At 44.2% G+C, this 18,368-nt stretch overlaps 1 protein-coding gene across 2 annotated transcripts in view; it reads left to right on the top strand.

The window, feature by feature from the left end:
* The window catches only part of pola1 (polymerase (DNA directed), alpha 1), a 109,365-nt gene extending 91,779 nt beyond the window's left edge, over nt 1-17,586 (top strand). For both annotated transcript variants that reach the window (XM_014157251.2, XM_014157252.2), the window contains 2 exons: nt 589-685; nt 16,285-17,586. In XM_014157251.2, the coding sequence (XP_014012726.2) occupies nt 589-685; nt 16,285-16,424 (237 nt within the window). In that variant the 3' untranslated portion in view covers nt 16,425-17,586. The remainder of the gene's footprint in view (nt 1-588; nt 686-16,284) is intronic.
* The last annotated feature ends 782 nt before the right edge of the window (nt 17,587-18,368 follow it).

The following is an 18,368-nucleotide window of genomic DNA, read 5'->3' on the forward strand; positions in this document are numbered from 1 at the left end:
TGGCGAGATGTATAAATAGATGAGAGATGGAAATAGGAGGATCAGGGATGTGAGAGCATCGTCCGAGAATGTGGGAGGAAAGTGAAAGAGGTGGAGGAGGAGACAGTATATCTCCCATAAGTGTTCAATTGGGTTGAGTTCTGGTGACTGAGATGGCCATGGCATATGGTTTACATCGTTTTCATGCTCATCAAACCATTCAGCGACCACTTGTGCCCTGCGGATGGGGGTATTGTCATCCTATGGGGCATAGCTACGGTTGCCAAAATAATGACCTGCCCAGCACTTTTATACATGACCCTAAGCATGATGGGCTGTTAATAGCTTAACTCAGGAACCACACGTGTGGAAGCACCTGCTTTCAAAACACTTCATATCCCTAATTTACTAGCATTTCCATTATTTTGGCAGTTGCCTGTATATTATCAGAGCACCTTGGGTGTTAGTAACACTGGGGTTGGATTAAGGGGCTTGGAACAGTTTAATTTTTTTCTCTCTCTCTCTCTCTCTCTCATTTGACAAACTACAAGTTTGACTGTTACAGTACCTGTTGATGAGTGTGTAGTAATGTGTGTTTTCTCTCCACAGTACTCTGAGAAAGCCCTGTACACCCAGCTGTGCTACTACAGGTTCATCTTCGACTGGGAGTACGCTGTCACCAAAGTACTACAGAGCGACGAGAGAAGTAAAACTATGCACACACTAGCATTCAATCAATATTACAATTGACACCCACTTACTGTACATACATCTTACAGAGGCCTATGTATTAAGACGCACATACAGTTATATTGTAGTGACTGTCACACTCACGTAGACACTAGTGATACGCGGGTTGACTCATAACCCACAGTTCCCGCGGTTACATCCGCCTGGCGGGCAGGTTTAGGAACATTAAATATTGTGTGGATGAACGGTGGGTGGAATAGAGAAAACAATGCATAAAAAATCCATATATATAATTCTTATCTATAGGCTACATTAAAAAATGTTTATTATTGTTATTTGACGTTAGTGCGTAGCCGAAGCCTACGCTTTAGGGCCTAACTGTACGCTCGCCAAATACACACCAATTGCCAAATGCTTTGGGAACAGAGAAAGTTAACGTTGATCCACTGAGGCAGAAAAGACTATCGGAGTTTAATTTAATAAGAGGAAAGCTGCAAAATGGTCAGTTGAAAATAAATAGGAGGGCCAGAACAGTAGTTTAATGTTTGGGAAAGATTTGGTGAAGTGGTAAAAGAGGATAATAGCGGTGCCGGCTATGTTATATGTGATGATTGTGAGGCGCTATACAAATTCAAGTCACACGACGGGGACTTTAACATGGCATGTCGAGGGAACTGTAGGCTAATATTCAGATGGTTAAATGGAACAGTCGCCTGAAATCTGGACACTGACTAGGTCTATAACCTCTCACATAGCCTAATATAACATTTACTCCTGCAGAATGATTTCTTTCTTTCAGCATCTTGAGAGAATGAATGCGTGGTTAGGGACTGTCTGTAAAGGTTCTATCTTTATCAGTATCATAAAATATGCATCCAAGCCAAAACATTTTAGGTAGTTTTCACAGCTTTTAATTTCCTTAAAACCTGTCAAACTTATGTAATTTGGAAATTTTGAACATTTTAAAATCATTTCCGTTTAAATTTTTATTGCATTTTCACCCCGGTCCCTAGACGTCTTTTCTGTCCGAGTGAAGCAGTGAAGAAAGAACTTTACCAATGTCAACTAGAAGCATTCATTCTATCGATTTATGGCATTATTCTGGTGAGCAAGGGTTTATTTAGTATTCGAAGGCAACAAGTAATGACTGAACATAAGCTGCATGTATCTAATTATACACAGGTTGACTAACAAATAGACAACCAAAATGTTGAAATTATAAGCAGAAACACAGGCCTATCTAAAAGTCCTGTCAAAAAATTGCTCCGCCTCTGACTGTACATCACATTTTCTATATTTGCGTGTTAGGTTCGGATTTGGGCCTCAGATTTCAGCTATCACATAGTCAGTCGGGTGTGGATGAACAAACAGCTGACCAACGCATCACTAGTAGACACACACCCATGCGTTGGTGGATGGGCGTGGGCTATGAGGGGGTTGGGTTAAGGACGCTCAGCTCCTCGAGTCGACAGCCCTAATTTTGTAGACGGATTCAATCTCACACACACACACAGAGAGAATCTCACACAATCATACACACACAGAATGCAAAATGCTCCAATCACGGAGAGAAAGAGGGAAAGAGCTCTCCATCTCTCTCTCTTTCCCGCTCTCTTCCTTTTCTCCGACAGCCACTCTGTTGCCAGTGTTGATTGAAAACAGGTTTTAGATTTGGGGAAATGATAGGGGGAGTAATAGGCAAGCGGATGAAAGGATAGCCCTTCTGCCTTAATAGGACATGGAGCGTATATTTCCTCCCGGACCCATTTAGCCGCGACACACCACGCTCTGGGCTCGCTCCGTTGGCCCCTTACCCACAGTCCTCTGATTGATGTCACTTGATTAGAAAGGGTCGCTCTGCGAATAGATTTATTTATTTGATTAAATATTTATGTATGTATGTGTAAGTGCGTGTGTCTGGACGTGTGTGTGTGTGTGTGTGTGTGTGTGTGTGTAGACGCATGTGTGAAAGCGAGGGCCGGAGAGAGGGAGCGAAAGAGCAAGGCAGCGGAGGTAAATATAAGTTGTAATCAATAGATGACCACTCTGGAGACGGATGGCGCAGGAATGGGGATGGAGGAGAGGTGGAGGCGGCGAGGAGGGCTAACATGATTATAGCCTCTTTTCTTTTGTGTTTTTCCCCCTCTTTCTTTGATGTGAGAAATCAACGCCAATCCTTTCTTTCCCGCCCCTTTTCTGCCTTGCTTTCTTTACTTGCTTTTCATTATTTCCTTCTTTTGCGTCTGGCCTTGTCAGGTTCTTTGTTTGGTCAACTTTAGAAATAACCGTTTAACCCTTTACGATCGTGGGAATTGGCCTATATGGATAGGGCTAAATTGAAATGTTTCTTACAGAAGAAATATGGAATGCATAACCATGGTAGCAATTAAAAGGAACTGGGAGATTATGGGGAAATGATTAGACTAAAGGTGAGGTACACAACAGTTCACCTAACTAACACATGACTGAATCTAACCATTACACTGTTTTGATTTTATGTGCATTTTACATTTACTGTACTTTCACTGCATTTGTTAAAGAAATATTCTGGATACATTCAGTAACATGATAAGAATGTTGGGTAGGTGCAACATAATACAAAATAATTACAAGGGCTTGAGTGAGAGGTCTAACTGGTGTTTCCAATTAGCCACAAACCTCTCCAAAGTGTGCACAGTTCCTAAGTCATTTCAATGCACTTATATGACTAAAAGAAGTGTCTTCAACTATACAGTGCTTTTTTTGAGCTCTCCTAGTTGTGCCATTGAGGAACTAAAGCAAGCACACTTGTAGTTGTTTTGTTTGGAACACAGCACTGCTTCCCCGCCATCACACACTTACTGTTTGCGCAATCCAAAAATGTCCCATTATAAATGGCAATCTGGGTCAGGTGGGCATAATTTGAATGCTTGTTCTATTGCCAACATGACTAGCTAAATTATAAGATACGATCTTACAGTGTTAGGCTTTCACAAGGCAATTCAGAGAAGCCGATCATAATTCTGGTGCGCATAGAAAGGAGTCATGAGTGCATTCTGATGCGTGGTCCGTGGCAAACTTTCTTCACAATACAACAAACAGGCTCATTCTGTTCAGGACAACCCAGGATATGACACCATGTCATCTTGTAACTGTACATCAAACATAGTGATCAGAAATGTTGACACTGTATATTACATGAGTCTTATGATACGGAAATGTGAAGTGCACATTTGGACTCACGGGTATTTGGCTTGCTTGTATTTCATCAAAGCGGTATTTATTATATAATCCTCAATGTCTCATCTTTCAAAATACATTGAGTCCTCATGGTTTACAGAATTTCCCTCACTCAGACAACAAAAGAGTTGCAAAAGTTACCCAATTACCAGCAGGGATGGGGGAGACTTCTAGTTGGGCGCGGTACTCAAGTTCAGAACGGCTGTCAGTCAAAACCCATACAGCGCTGTGAAGCACAGAGCCTGAGCTCTGACGTCATGTATAACATGTTTCTGTTACAGTTTAGGCACTTACCAGTGTCCAAGTCTGCTATCTTCAACCCTTATACGGGTACAAGTGTAAAGGGCTACACATTTATTGTGTTGTTGAAAACTACACACCATGTTACTATTCAGAAATGTGTATTTCATCTCCCAGGCCTAAACACACAACTGTATATGACAAGTCTCACTCACCCTCACAACACACACCCTGGCTTCGCTCAGACTGGGATAACTCTAGGTGTGACTGGATTAGTGGACTGACTGGGACGACACGCACACCCACACACACAGACCGGTGCAGCTGTAAAGTACATGTTGTGTGTGTTATCCTCTGGTCCCGGGGCAGTAATACCACATATTACTGTATTACACTCCCTGGGGAAGCTTTGCTAGGATTACAGGGCCAGACAACAGTGGCCCTACACACTCCTTACCTGCTGGGTTACCACACCTTTAACCTAGTTTAGTTTCCTTAACCTTTTGCTTTCACGGGCACACTTTATTTGGTAGTATGAACATCTGCAGAGAATCTTATCTGTTGATAAGCAAATGCTTGCTGAACTTGTGATTAGGGTAAGGGTTACGGTTAGTAGGTAGGTAGTTAGTTGAAATGGACTATCCAAATAGTGTTTCCGCTTTCACTGATATTCCTTCAATCTTTACCTCGATAGGCCTATATGGCTTGTGTTTGCTGCAGCAACTACTCTTCTGTTACCCGAGAGAAGACAGAAGGTGTCTGTCCATCTGTCTGATCTACATATACCCTACATTATTGTGCCCGATTGCTGTGACTGAGTTAAACATGGAGGTAATTTCCTCCCCGGCAGGATATCTCTAATAGAATACACAGACGTTCACACACCTAGCTACCAGCAGTATTCCCCCATGATAAAACAATCTCATTCTTGGCAATAATTAATCATCTCATATCAATGACTTCCACAGCATTTACTGGCACGCTTCAGCTTTCTCTCCTCCCTCCTTCACTCCCTCTCTCTTTCCTCCTCTGTCTCGCTGTCTGTCTGTGGTGTACAGAATATGATTGTGTGTGTGTGAACCATAATTGAATTTCTCTGCATTGATCAGATATAAATTCTCCTCTCCTGATGGCTCAATCACACACAGAGCTCCTCTGCCCCACTTCACAGCACTGTACCTTTCCCCCCTCATTTCACTCTTTTTCTCCCTCCTCTCTCTCCTGCCCCCCTCTCTCCTCTCTTCCTCTGCCACTCTCTGTCTTCTCTCCTGATCTCTCTCCCTCCTCTCTTAACCCTCCCTCCATACCAGTCCATATAAGGATGGTAAATCCGTGGGTGCGATTGTCAAATCAATTATTCTTTCTGTGCAATTACCCTCGCACAAAGAAGTTTCCCCGTCCTAACTGTGCTCCACCATGCTCCGACGAGTGATTAAATTAACTCCTGTCCCAGTTGCCCGCTACGCTAGCTGCTAACAGCCATGCGCTAATAGAATATTCATGTTTGCGTTAGCAAACGCTATGGCCCGGCTCCATTATTTTTCATCACGTTAGTGTTGGTGCCAGGATCGCTTTGGCCCATCTCCATTAACTTCATCATGCACACTTAATTATACCCTTGTTATTGTATACCTAGATAGAGTGGCGCACCGCACAGCCCTGATACACTGCAGACAGGCCCGGCCTTGTGTGCGTGGTGTCTCCTTCTCTCCGTCATGCCTTTTTCTGTAGTCTTTTCTCCTGTTCCTTTTCTTTCATTCTGTTTCTCCTTTTGCTTTGTCTCTCTTCTTCTCCTCATTCCTCCATTTCTCTCCCTCCTATCTTTTTTATTTTTCTCCTTTCACTCGCTCTTTTAAAGGGAGGCCATTTATTTGAACTGCAACCCCTACTGAGAACTGGGCTCTATCTTTCTGTCCCTCCCTCCTTCCCTCTCTTTCTCACTCTGACTCTTAAATCATTCTTTTATCCATTCCACACACAGTGATTGAGGGGGGAAAAGAGAAAGAATGAAGAAAAGCAGGAGGAAGACTAGAGAAAAAAAGAATTATTTTCTCCTACCTTTCAGAAATGATGACATGATTGCGTTCGCTTGATCATGCATCATCTTCTTTCTTCTCCCCCCTCTCGCTCTCTTCCTCAGATAAATAGTCTCCCCCCTCCTCTCGCTCTATTCCTCAGATAAATAGTCTCCCCCCTCCTCTCGCTCTATTCCTCAGATAAATAGTCTCCCCCCTCCTCTCGCTCTATTCCTCAGATAAATAGTCTCCCCCTCCTCTCGCTCTATTCCTCAGATAAATAGTCTACCCCTCCTCTCGCTCTATTCTTCAGATAAATAGTCTCCCCCTCCTCTCGCTCTATTCCTCAGATAAATAGTCTCCCCCTCCTCGCTCTATTCCTCAGATAAATAGTCTCCCCCTCCTCTCGCTCTATTCCTCAGATAAATAGTCTACCCCTCCTCTCGCTCTATTCTTCAGATAAATAGTCTACCCCTCCTCTCGCTCTATTCCTCAGATAAATAGTCTCCCCCTCCTCTCGCTCTATTCCTCAGATAAATAGTCTCCCCCTCCTCTCGCTCTCTTCCTCAGATAAATAGTCTCCCCCCTCCTCTCGCTCTATTCCTCAGATAAATAGTCTCCCCCCTCCTCTCGCTCTATTCCTCAGATAAATAGTCTCCCCCCTCCTCTCGCTCTATTCCTCAGATAAATAGACTCCCCCTCCTCTCGCTCTATTCCTCAGATAAATAGTCTACCCCTCCTCTCGCTCTATTCCTCAGATAAATAGTCTACCCCTCCTCTCGCTCTATTCTTCAGATAAATAGTCTCCCCCTCCTCTCGCTCTATTCCTCAGATAAATAGTCTCCCCCTCCTCGCTCTATTCCTCAGATAAATAGTCTCCCCCTCCTCTCGCTCTATTCCTCAGATAAATAGTCTCCCCCCTCCTCTCGCTCTCTTCCTCAGATAAATAGTCTCCCCCCCTCCTCTCGCTCTCTTCCTCAGATAAATAGTCTCCCCCCCTCCTCTCGCTCTCTTCCTCAGATAAATAGTCTCCCCCCTCCTCTCGCTCTATTCCTCAGATAAATAGTCTCCCCCCTCCTCTCGCTCTATTCCTCAGATAAATAGTCTCTCCCCTCCTCTCGCTCTATTCCTCAGATAAATAGTCTCCCCCCCTCCTCTCGCTCTATTCCTCAGATAAATAGTCTCCCCCCTCCTCTCGCTCTATTCCTCAGATAAATAGTCTCCCCCCCTCCTCTCGCTCTATTCCTCAGATAAATAGTCTCCCCCCTCGCTCTATTCCTCAGATAAATAGTCTCCCCCCTCGCTCTATTCCTCAGATAAATAGTCTCCCCCCTCGCTCTATTCCTCAGATAAATAGTCTCCCCCTCCTCTCGCTCTATTCCTCAGATAAATAGTCTCCCCCTCCCCTCGCTCTATTCCTCAGATAAATAGTCTCCCCCCCTCCTCTCGCTCTATTCCTCAGATAAATAGTCTCCCCCCTCCTCTCGCTCTATTCCTCAGATAAATAGTCTCCCCCTCCTCTCGCTCTATTCCTCAGATTAATAGTCTCCCCCCTCCTCTCGCTCTATTCCTCTGATAAATAGTTTCCCCCCCTCTCGCTCGATTCCTCAGATAAATAGTCCCCCCTCCTCTCTCCCTCTTCTCTCCCCTTTCCTGCCATTTTTCCTCCCTCCCTTTGTCTCACTTTCTGCTGAAGTGAGGATTATCTAGTAATGGTTGCTTGTGGTGGCTGGGTCAGCCTCACGAACCTGTGTGTGTAAGCGAGGAAGCGAGCACATCACATCTGTGTGTGTGTGTGTGTGTGTGTGTGTGTGTGTGTGTGTGTGTGTGTGTTTAACCTTTGTTCCCTCTGGGCAGCCTGTCCCTGTGTATTTATACAACACCCACTAATGCACCACACAGAGAAGAAAACGAAAGAGAGGGAGAGAGAGAGAAAGAAGGGATGACAGAGAGGAGGATGGGTAATAGGAGTGTAGTAGAGGAGAGTGGAATCGGATAGAGGGATTAATATGTGCGTATTTACAATATATACTGTATATGTTTTGTATGAAAGGGGTAGAAAGAAAGGCTTAATTGGAGATTATAAACTGGGTTGTATACCACAGGTATGACACAACATGTATTTTTACTGTTCTAATTATGTTTTTAACCAGTTCATAATAGCAATAAGGCACCTCGGGTTTGTGGTGTTGTGCATACGAACAGCCCTTAGCCATGTTATATTGGCTGTATACCACACCCCCCCAGGCCTTAATGCTTAATGTTGAACTGGGTGGTTCGAGCCCTGAATGCTGATTGGCTGAAAACGGTGCTATGTCAGACCCTATACCATAGGTATGAAAAATAAAAAATACTGTTCTAATTACATTGGTATCCAGTTTATGATAGCAATCAGGCACCTCTGGGGTGTGTGAGGTATATGGCCAATGTACCACGGCTAAGGGCTGTATCCAGGCACCATATACCACACCCCCTCGGGCCTTTCTCAACATACCAGCCAATATCGGAATGACACTTTAGTGCATCTGTGTTTGCGAGCATCACCTCTGTGTGCGAGACTAGTGGGCCCGTTGCTCAAAGAGCGATGAGAGACAGTCGGGCAGGTAGGCCTGGCCCATAGCTACAGGAAGTAGGGGTGCTGATAAATCTGGGGGGATATACGTACATACATGCATGCATGCGTACAGTACCAGTCAAGAGTTTGGACACACCTACTCATTCAAGGGTTTTTCTTTTATTTTTGCTATTTTATACATTGTAGAATAATAGTGAAGACATCAAAACTATGAAATAACACATGGAATCATGTACTAACCAAAAAAGTGTTTAACAAATCAAAATGTATTTTTATATTTGAGATTCTTTAAAGTAGCAACCCTTTGCCTTGATGACAGCTTTGCACACCCTTGGCATTCTCTCAACCAGCTTCATGAGGTAGTTCACAATTCCAGTGGGTCAGACGTTTACATACACTAAGTTGACTGTGCCTTTTAAACTGCTTGGGAAATTCCAGAAAATGTCATGGATTTAGAAGCTTCTGATAGGCTAATTGACATAATTTGGGTCAATTGGAGGTGTGAAGGTGGATGTATTTTATGGCCTACCTTCAAAGAAATCAGCCAAGACCTCAGGAAAAAAAATGTAGACCTCCACAAGTCTGGTTCATCCTTGGGAGCAATTTACAAATGCCTGAAGGTATCACGTTCATCTGTTTAAACAATACTACGCAAGTATAAACACCATCGGACCACACAACCGTCACACCGCTCAGGAAGGAGACGAGTTCTGTCTCCTAGAGATGAACGTACTTTGGTGCGAAAAGTGCAAATCAATCCCAGAACAACAGCAAAGGACATGGTGAAGATGCTGGAGGAAACAGGTACAAAAGTATCTACACTGCTCAAAAAAATAAAGGGAACACTAAAATAACACATCCTAGATCTGAATGAATGAAATAATCTTATTAAATACTTTTTTCTTTACATAGTTGAACGTGCTGACAACAAAATCACACAAAAATAATCAATGGAAATCCAATTTATCAACCCATGGAGGTCTGGATTTGGAGTCGCACTCAAAATTAAAGTGGAAAACCACACTACAGGCTGATCCAACTTTAATGTATTGTCCTTAAAACAAGTCAAAATGAGGCTCAGTAGTGTGTGTGGCCTCCACGTGCCTGTATGACCTCCCTACAACGCCTGGGCATGCTCCTGATGAGGTGGCGGATGGTCTCCTGAGGGATCTCCTCCCAGACCTGGACTAAAGCATCCGCCAACTCCTGGACAGTCTGTGGTGCAATGTGGCGTTGGTGGATGGAGCGAGACATGATGTCCCAGATGTGCTCAATTGGATTCAGGTCTGGGGAACGGGCGGGCCAGTCCATAGCATCAATGCCTTCCTCTTGCAGGAACTGCTGACACACTCCAGCCACATGAGGTCTAGCATTGTCTTGCATTAGGAGGAACCCAGGGCCAACCGCACCAGCATATGGTCTCACAAGGGGTCTGAGGATCTCATCTCGGTACCTAATGGCAGTCAGGCTACCTCTTGCGAGCACATGGAGGGCTGTGCTGCCCCCCAAAGAAATGCCACCCCACACCATGACTGACCCACCGCCAAACCGGTCATGCTGGAGGATGTTTCAGGCAGCAGAACGTTCTCCACGGCGTCTCCAGACTGTCACGTCTGTCACATGTGCTCAGTGTGAACCTGCTTTCATCTGTGAAGAGCACAGGGCGCCAGTGGCGAATTTGCCAATCTTTGTGTTCTCTGGCAAATGCCAAACGTCCTGCACGGTGTTGGGCTGTAAGCACAACCCCCACCTGTGGACGTCGGGCCCGCATACACCCTCATGGAGTCTGTTTCTGACCGTTTGAGCAGACACATGCACATTTGTGGCCTGCTGGAGGTCATTTTGCAGGGCTCTGGCAATGCTCCTCCTTGCACAAAGGCGGAGGTAGCGGTCCTGCTGCTGGGTTGTTGCCCTCCTACGGCCTCCTCCACGTCTCCTGATGTACTGGCCTGTCTCCAGGTAGTGCCTCCATGCTCTGGACACTACGCTGACAGACACAGCAAACCTTCTTGCCACAGCTCGCATTGATGTGCCATCCTGGATGAGCTGCACTACCTGAGCCACTTGTGTGGGTTGTAGACTCCGTCTCATGCTACCACTAGAGTGAAAGCACCGCCAGCATTCAAAAGTGACCAAAACATCAGCCAGGAAGCATAGGAACTGAGAAGTGGTCTGTGGTTACCACCTGCAGAACCACTCCTTTATTGGGGGTGTCTTGCTAATTGCCTATAATTTCCACCTGTTGTCTATTCCATTTGCACAACAGCATGTGAAATGTATTGTCAATCAGTGTTGCTTCCTAAGTGGACAGTTTGATTTCACAGAAATGTGATTGACTTGGAGTTACATTGTGTTGTTTAAGTGTTCCCTTTATTTTTTTGAGCAGTATAAATCCACAGTAAAACGAGTCCTATATCGACATAACCTGAAGGGCCACTCAGCAAGGAAGAAGCCACTGCTCCAAAACCGCCATTAAAAAAGCCAGACTACGGTTTGCAACTGCACATGGGGACAAAGATCATACTTTTTGGAGAAATGTCCTCTGTTCTGATGGGGGAAAAAATAGACTGTTTGGTCATAATGACCATCGTTATGTTTTGGAGGGAAAAGGGGGAGGCTTGCAAGCCGAAGAACACCATCCCAACCGTGACGCACAGGGGTGGCAGCATCATGTTTTGGGGGTGCTTTGCTGCAGGAGGGACTGGTGCACTTCACAAAATAGATGGCATCATGAGGTTGGAAAATGATGTGGATATATTTAAGCAACATCTCAAGACATCAGTCAGGAAGTTAAAGCTTTGTCGCAAATGGGTCTTCCAAATGGACAATGACCCCAAGCATACTTCCAAAGTTGTGGCAAAATGGCTTAAGGACAACAAAGTCAAGGTATTGGAGTGGCCATCACAAAGCCCTGACCTCAATCCCATAGAAAATTTGTGGGCAGAACTTAAAAAACGTGTGCGAGCAAGGAGTCCTACAAACCTGACTCAGTTACACCAGCTCTGTCAGGAGGAATGGGCCAAAATTCACCCAACTTATTGTGGGAGCTTGTGGAAGGCAACCCGAAACGTTTGACCCAAGTTAAACAATTTAAAGGCAATGCTACCAAATACTAATTGAGTGTATGTAAACTTCTGACCCACTGGGAATGTGATGAAAGAAATAAAAGCTGAAGTAAATCATTCTCTCTACTATTATTCTGACATTTCACATTCTTCAAATAAAGTGGTGATCTAACTGACCTAAAATAGGGAATTTTTACTCGGATTAAATGTCAGGAATTGTGAAAACTGAGTTTAAATTTAATTGGCTAATGTGTAAACTTCCGACTTCAACTGTACATACATACAGCGTATTCGGAAAATATTCAGACCCCTCGACTTTTCAAGGCTATTTTCAGGAGATGTTCGATCGTGTCGTCCGGGCTCTGGTTGGGCCACTCAAGGACATTGAGAGACTTGTCCCGAAGCCACTCCTGCGTTGTCTTGGCTGTGTGCTTAGGGTCGTTGTCCTGTTGTAATATGAACCATTTATTTATTTATTTTACCCCCCCCCCCCCCCCCAATTTCGTGGTATCCAATTGGTAGTTAGTTTTGTATCATCGCTGCAACTCCCGTGCAGTCTCGGGAGAGGCGAAGGTCGAGAGCCATGCGTCCTCCGAAACACAACCCAACCAAGCCACACTGCTTCTTGACACAATGCCCACTTAACCCGGAAGCCATCCACACCAATGTGTCAGAGGAAACACTGTGCACCTGGCGACCGCGTAAGCATGCACTGCGCCCGGCCCGCCGCAGGAGTCGCTAGTGTGCGATGGGACAAGGACTTCCCTGCCGACCAAACCCTCTCCTAACCCGGACGACGCTGGGCCAATTGTGCGCCGCCCCATGGGTCTTCTGGTCATAGCCGGCTGCGACAAAGCCTGGACTCTAACCCAGAATCTCTAGTGGCACAGCTGGCACGGCGATGCAGTGTCTTAGACCACTACGCAACTCGGGAGGCCCCCAGGAAGGTGAACCTTCGCCCCAGTCTGAGGTCCTGAGCAGGTTTTCATCAAGGATCTCTCCGTACTTTGCTCCGTTCATGTTTCCCTCGATCCTGACTAGTCTTCCAGTCCATGACGCTTATAAACATCCCCACAGCATGATGCTGCCACCACCATGCTTCACCGTAGTGATGGTGGCAGGTTTCTTCCAGACGTGACGCTTGGCATTCAGGCCAAACAGTTCAATCATGGTTTTGTCAGACATGATATTCTTTCTCTTGGTCTGTGCTTTTTGGTTCCTTTTGGCAAACTCCAAGCATACTGTCATGTGACTTTTACTGAGGAGAGACTTCCGTCTGGCCACTCTACTGTAAAAGCCTGATTGGTGGAGTGCTGCAGAGATGGGTGTCCTTCTGGAAGGTTCTCCCATCTCCACAGAGGAACTCTGGAGCTCTGTCAGAGTGACCATCGGGTTCTTGGTCACCTCCCTGACCAAGGCCCTTCTCCCCCACGATTGCTCAGTTTGGCCGGGCGGCCAGCTCTAGGAAGGGTCTTGGTGGTTCCAAACTTCTTCCATTTAAGAATGATGTAGGCCCGTGTGCTTGGGGACCTTCAATGCTGCAAAGATGTTTTGGTTCCCTTCCCCAGATCTGTGCCTCGACACAATTCTGTCTCGGAGCTCTACGGACAATTCCTTCGACCTCATAGCTTGGTTTTTGCCCTGACATTCACTGTCAACTGTAGGACCTTTACATTGACAGCTGTGTGCCTTTCCAAATCATGTCCAATCAATTGAATTTACCATAGGTGGACTCCAAGTTGTAGAAACATCTCAAGGATGATAAATGGAAACAGGATGCACCTGAACTCAGTTTTGAGTCTCATAGCAAAGGGTCTGAGTACTTATGTAAATAAGGTGTTTCTGTTTAATTTTTGATACGTTTGCAAAAAATTCTAAAAACCCGTTTTCGCTTTGCCAGTATGGGATATTGTGTGTAGATTGATGAAAATGTATTGAATTCATTTTAGAATAAGGCTGTGATGTAACAAAATGTGGAAAAAGTCACTATATATATATATATATATATATATATATATATTTTTTTTTAAGAAGCTGAGAAAAATACTTGTCAGCAGAGCGGAGAGAAGTAATACTCATCCCTCTGAATCGCAAACAGTAAATTTAGGAACAATTATTTGATATAGAATTTATTTTGGATTATGTTGCTTCAAAACTTTTGTAGGTCCTTACAATTGATTTGAGCATCCACATGTATGGGACTTTGTAACTCAATAGATGCTAGTCAGCCTGCAGAGTAAACACTTCTAAGGTAGCTTCGATAGATAGAGCTAAACAAGAAAAGGTACAATTGTGAGTTTGCGTCAATGGAATACAAAGATTTTTAGCCTACCATAACCATTTGATCTTTTGATTATATTATTTTATTGAATATTAAAACATACAATCTACCTGCGTAGAAGCAGCTCAACGTTTCCATTACATTCAGTCATCTTAGACTGCCATCCAGAGTGTCCCACAGAAGCAACGAGGGTCAACATCCTGCCCAAGAGCACATCCACAGGTCTCCCACCAAGTCAAAACTGGGACCCAAACCAGCAACCTATTGGCCACCGGCCCAAGCTCCCAACTGCCAGGCCACCAACCCTCCAAGATCCCCCCCACAATTCCCAGAGAGCTGCCCCTTAACCATCCAAGAAAATAAATAATAAAATACCTCTCCCTCCATTCCCCACCCCCAAATCCCCTAGCCATCGTCCCCCAATGCACCAACGAAATGTACAAAAGAGAAAAACAACAGAAAACAACAATGCACAAACTAAATAAATCCAGGACAACAAAAACAGCAAGGCCAACCCGAATACCTTTGAGTGCATGTGTGGCTCTATTTATGTGTGGGTGTGTGCGTTTTGAATCCGAGCGTGTGTATATGCATGTGTACGCGCGTACAACCACCTGCGCGGCATCAGCCTCAGGCAAACAGGCATTGTATGTAACAGCGTTGCCCCTCAGTGTCATTCCAACACAATTTTTTGCTTTGTTTATTTTGACTTATCTTTGACCGTCATTCTGTCCCCTGCCCAGCAACTCCACTCCCAATTGTCTCCAATTCCACATCCCAACCCTCTGCTTCCATCAGCCCATCCTACCCGTCTCTGCTGGCCACTCTCTTTGGATTTCTACATGCATGATTTAGTTCAATTTTGCTGTGATGTTTAACATACAATTTGAATCTATCTAATCAAATAGAATCCACAGATTGCGAGTTGAAGATAAATACTTTTACTTAGAATATTAGTATGTTATTAACTGACTGACCAGGTCTCTCCAGATCTACAAACAATGCTATTTCTAGGGTCAATTTTAGATTATGCTTTTTCAGCCATTCCTGAAACCAGAAACAGGATACCTAATGTAAAACCAGAACAAATGGTCTATTGATTCAGTATCCTCACAACAAAATATGCAGAGCTCTGACGATTGTATGCCACCAAATATTCCACATTTTGTTGGTGGCAAGAATTCTATACGATCAGTTTAACTGATTTAGCACAAAGTCTTGAATCTTGCGTTGTTTTATATATCAACTCATACACACTGTACCATGGAATCGGTACATCAAAAATCTCTTCCCAGCTATTTTGCTACCTGCATGGCACAGCTGTCAACATCCTGGTCCTCAAGTTAAACTGCCGTACTTTCCTATTTATGCTATTCTTATTCCTCCGCCAGTTTTGATCATTTATATTGGGCAGATAGACCAGTTCCCTACTACCTCCCGTTGCCACCTGTCTCCTCCATTTTTTGGGGCTATCTTTTGATATATTGAATAAGCAAATTATTTACAAAGACAAATGTATTTGGTTGCAATGTTATACATCAAGGGCGGTCAACCATTCTCCAGGAGAGCTAATACCTTTGTGCAGGCTTTTATTCCAGTCCCCCTTTAACAAACCACATTATAGAAATGAGCTGCTCAACCAGACTTTGATAAACTGGCTCTGATGTGTTTGAGCAGGGCTTGATCAAGAGCCTGCACACCCAATAGGTCTACAGACTAAGGGTTGACCGCATGTGTTTTATACATTTGCCTAACAGGTATTCCACTTTGTCAGGGGTTAAGTGCCTTGCACAACGACAGGAGATGGTACATGGGATCAGAGAGCAGCCTCGGTGTCGATACCACATTATGCTTACTTTTTTATATGTACATAGACGCCGCCAATTGTTGGTCATGGAAATGTAGTTAAGTCATGGAAAAGTCATGAAATTCCATCTGACACAAAATGTGTGTCGACCCCATAGCCCAACTTGAAGTGATAGTATCACTGCTCCGCTATAGATCCCTCAACTTTCCAGTTAAGAGTGATATAAATCCCAAAGCCTGTATTTCTACCAGAGAGAATATTGTCATACAGTGCAACATTTTACACTGTTGTGCTTCTGAACGCTGTCTTAGACTGACCATGTTCTTCAATTATTTCTCTTCTCCCCCTCTTTCCCTCTTCTCCCTTTCCCTCTCTCTCCACCTCTCTTCTCTCTTTCTCATCCTCCTCTCCAGTAAGGGTTAAGAAGTTATGGAAGAAAGAGATGGAGGTCTACAGGAAGTTAAAAGATGTTCCAGACCGCTCCCTCCTTGCCAGCGGTTACTCTGAGGTCAACCTCTCCAAACTCTTCCAAGCCTTCACTTCCCTCAAGTAAATCCTGCATCAACTCCTCCTTCACAGTTATTGTCCAGTGGGGATTTTAATGACTTAACAGCTGTGGAGTCCTATAAGCATGCACGTTTGGGCAGTAAAGGCCCCCACCTCCTCTGGATGTGACTGTATCATTATGGATGTGACTTGGTTTACCGAAAAGAAACTGGTTTTCTTTGACAACATATTTCTTGGTGAGTGTCAGTCCTCATGTTGCATGAGTGTTAAGGCATAGAATTATTCTGGTAATGCTTGTACATGTTGCTTGTGTGTTTGATGAAGTTGCATTGACCTTTGACTCTTGATGCTTTTTCTTTGTATGTATGATAATTTTACTACATTTGAGTGAGATTAGGAGGACGGTGTGTATAGGGTCTTTGTATGAAATTAGGTCTTGATTTACATAGTGAGGTGTGTGTGTGAAAGATTACAGCCAGTCGGTGTGACCCTTGCTCTCATATCAGCACATCTGTCTCTTATCAACCCATTATGATTGGCTGCTGAGATGGGGCTAAAGACCCTCTATTCCCCCCACACACTGTCAAACACACTCTGTGACCTAGTCACACTTTTTTGGGGGGGAGGTGGTGGTGGTGGGTGACAATCAGCTAAACGAGACACCAGAGGATGGCTGGGTGAGGGGGGAAGATGACTTCTCACCACACACACACACACACACAGTCTCTCTCTCACACACACGGAATTAGCCAATGATACAAGCCCTGGCCAGTGAGTATACTGGACTCCTGCCGCGATTGGACACTTGTTAAAATTACCCCCATTCATTGTGTGTGTGTGTGTGTGTGTGTGTGTGTGTGTGTGTGAGAGAGAGAGAGAGAGAGATGGACAGAGATAGAGGATGGGTGGTGAAATAGATTGGGTGAGGGAGGGCAGGAGTTGTGTTCTTTAATGTCCGTATTGAACAGGTGATGTCGCTCTCCAACCTTCCTCTGTTTAAGTGATGTCATTGGAATGGCCTCCTTCACACTTTCCTTTCCTGTCGCTATGAAAATTGGCTTTTTAATGTGTGTAATTTTCCACTTTTTCTCATTCTGAATGTTGTATTTTTTTTTTTTAGATTCATAATCTTCTGTTTAGATACGGAAAGTGTTTTGTACAACATTTGATACTGAAGCTTAAATAAAAGTGAAATAACTAAATGAAAATCTCCTTGGTAATGTATGTTGATACATGTTTGTATGAACTAGCCTTTTCAATTAGCTGCTTGGTGGCTTAGAGGTGTGTGTGTGTGTGTGTGTGTGTGTGTGTGTGTGTGTGTGTGTGTGTGTGTGTGTGTGTGTGTGTGTGTGTGTGTGTGAGACAGTAGGAGTGTGTGTAGTGTGTCTAAGGGCCTCTTAAATTAGTATATTAGGGAATATCCGCTGTGTGTTCTCCATCCTTCACTGTAGTTGTGTATGTATAATGACAGACTGATCATTTTCACTAGGTCTCATCATCATTGCAGGAACCATTTCCATAAACGCCGCTTCAGAAATCACTACACACCAGCCTCAGACTCCTAGAACAGACCTTAAGTAGGCTCAACACTTAAACCACCATTCCCTATTGTGTGTGTGTGTGCATATAGTTGCATTACCTTTTTTTATATTTATTTATTTATACTGAACAAAAATATAAACACAACATGTAAAGTGTTGGTCTCATGCTTCATGAGCTGAAATAAAATATCCCAGAAATGTTCCATGCGCACAAAAAGCTTATTTCTCAATTTTGTGCACACATTGTACATCCCTGTGAGCATTTCTCCTTTGCCAGGATACTATATCCACCTGAAGGTGTTGCATATCAAGAAGCTGATTAAACTGCATGATCGTTACACAGGTGCGCCTTGTGCTGGGAAAAATAAAAGGCCACTCTAAAATGTGCTGTTTTGTCACACAACGCAATGACACAGATGTCTCAAGTTTTGAGGGAGTGTGCAATTGGC

This window comes from Salmo salar, chromosome ssa19, assembly GCF_905237065.1.
Source record: "Salmo salar chromosome ssa19, Ssal_v3.1, whole genome shotgun sequence".
Lineage (NCBI taxonomy): Eukaryota > Metazoa > Chordata > Actinopteri > Salmoniformes > Salmonidae > Salmo > Salmo salar.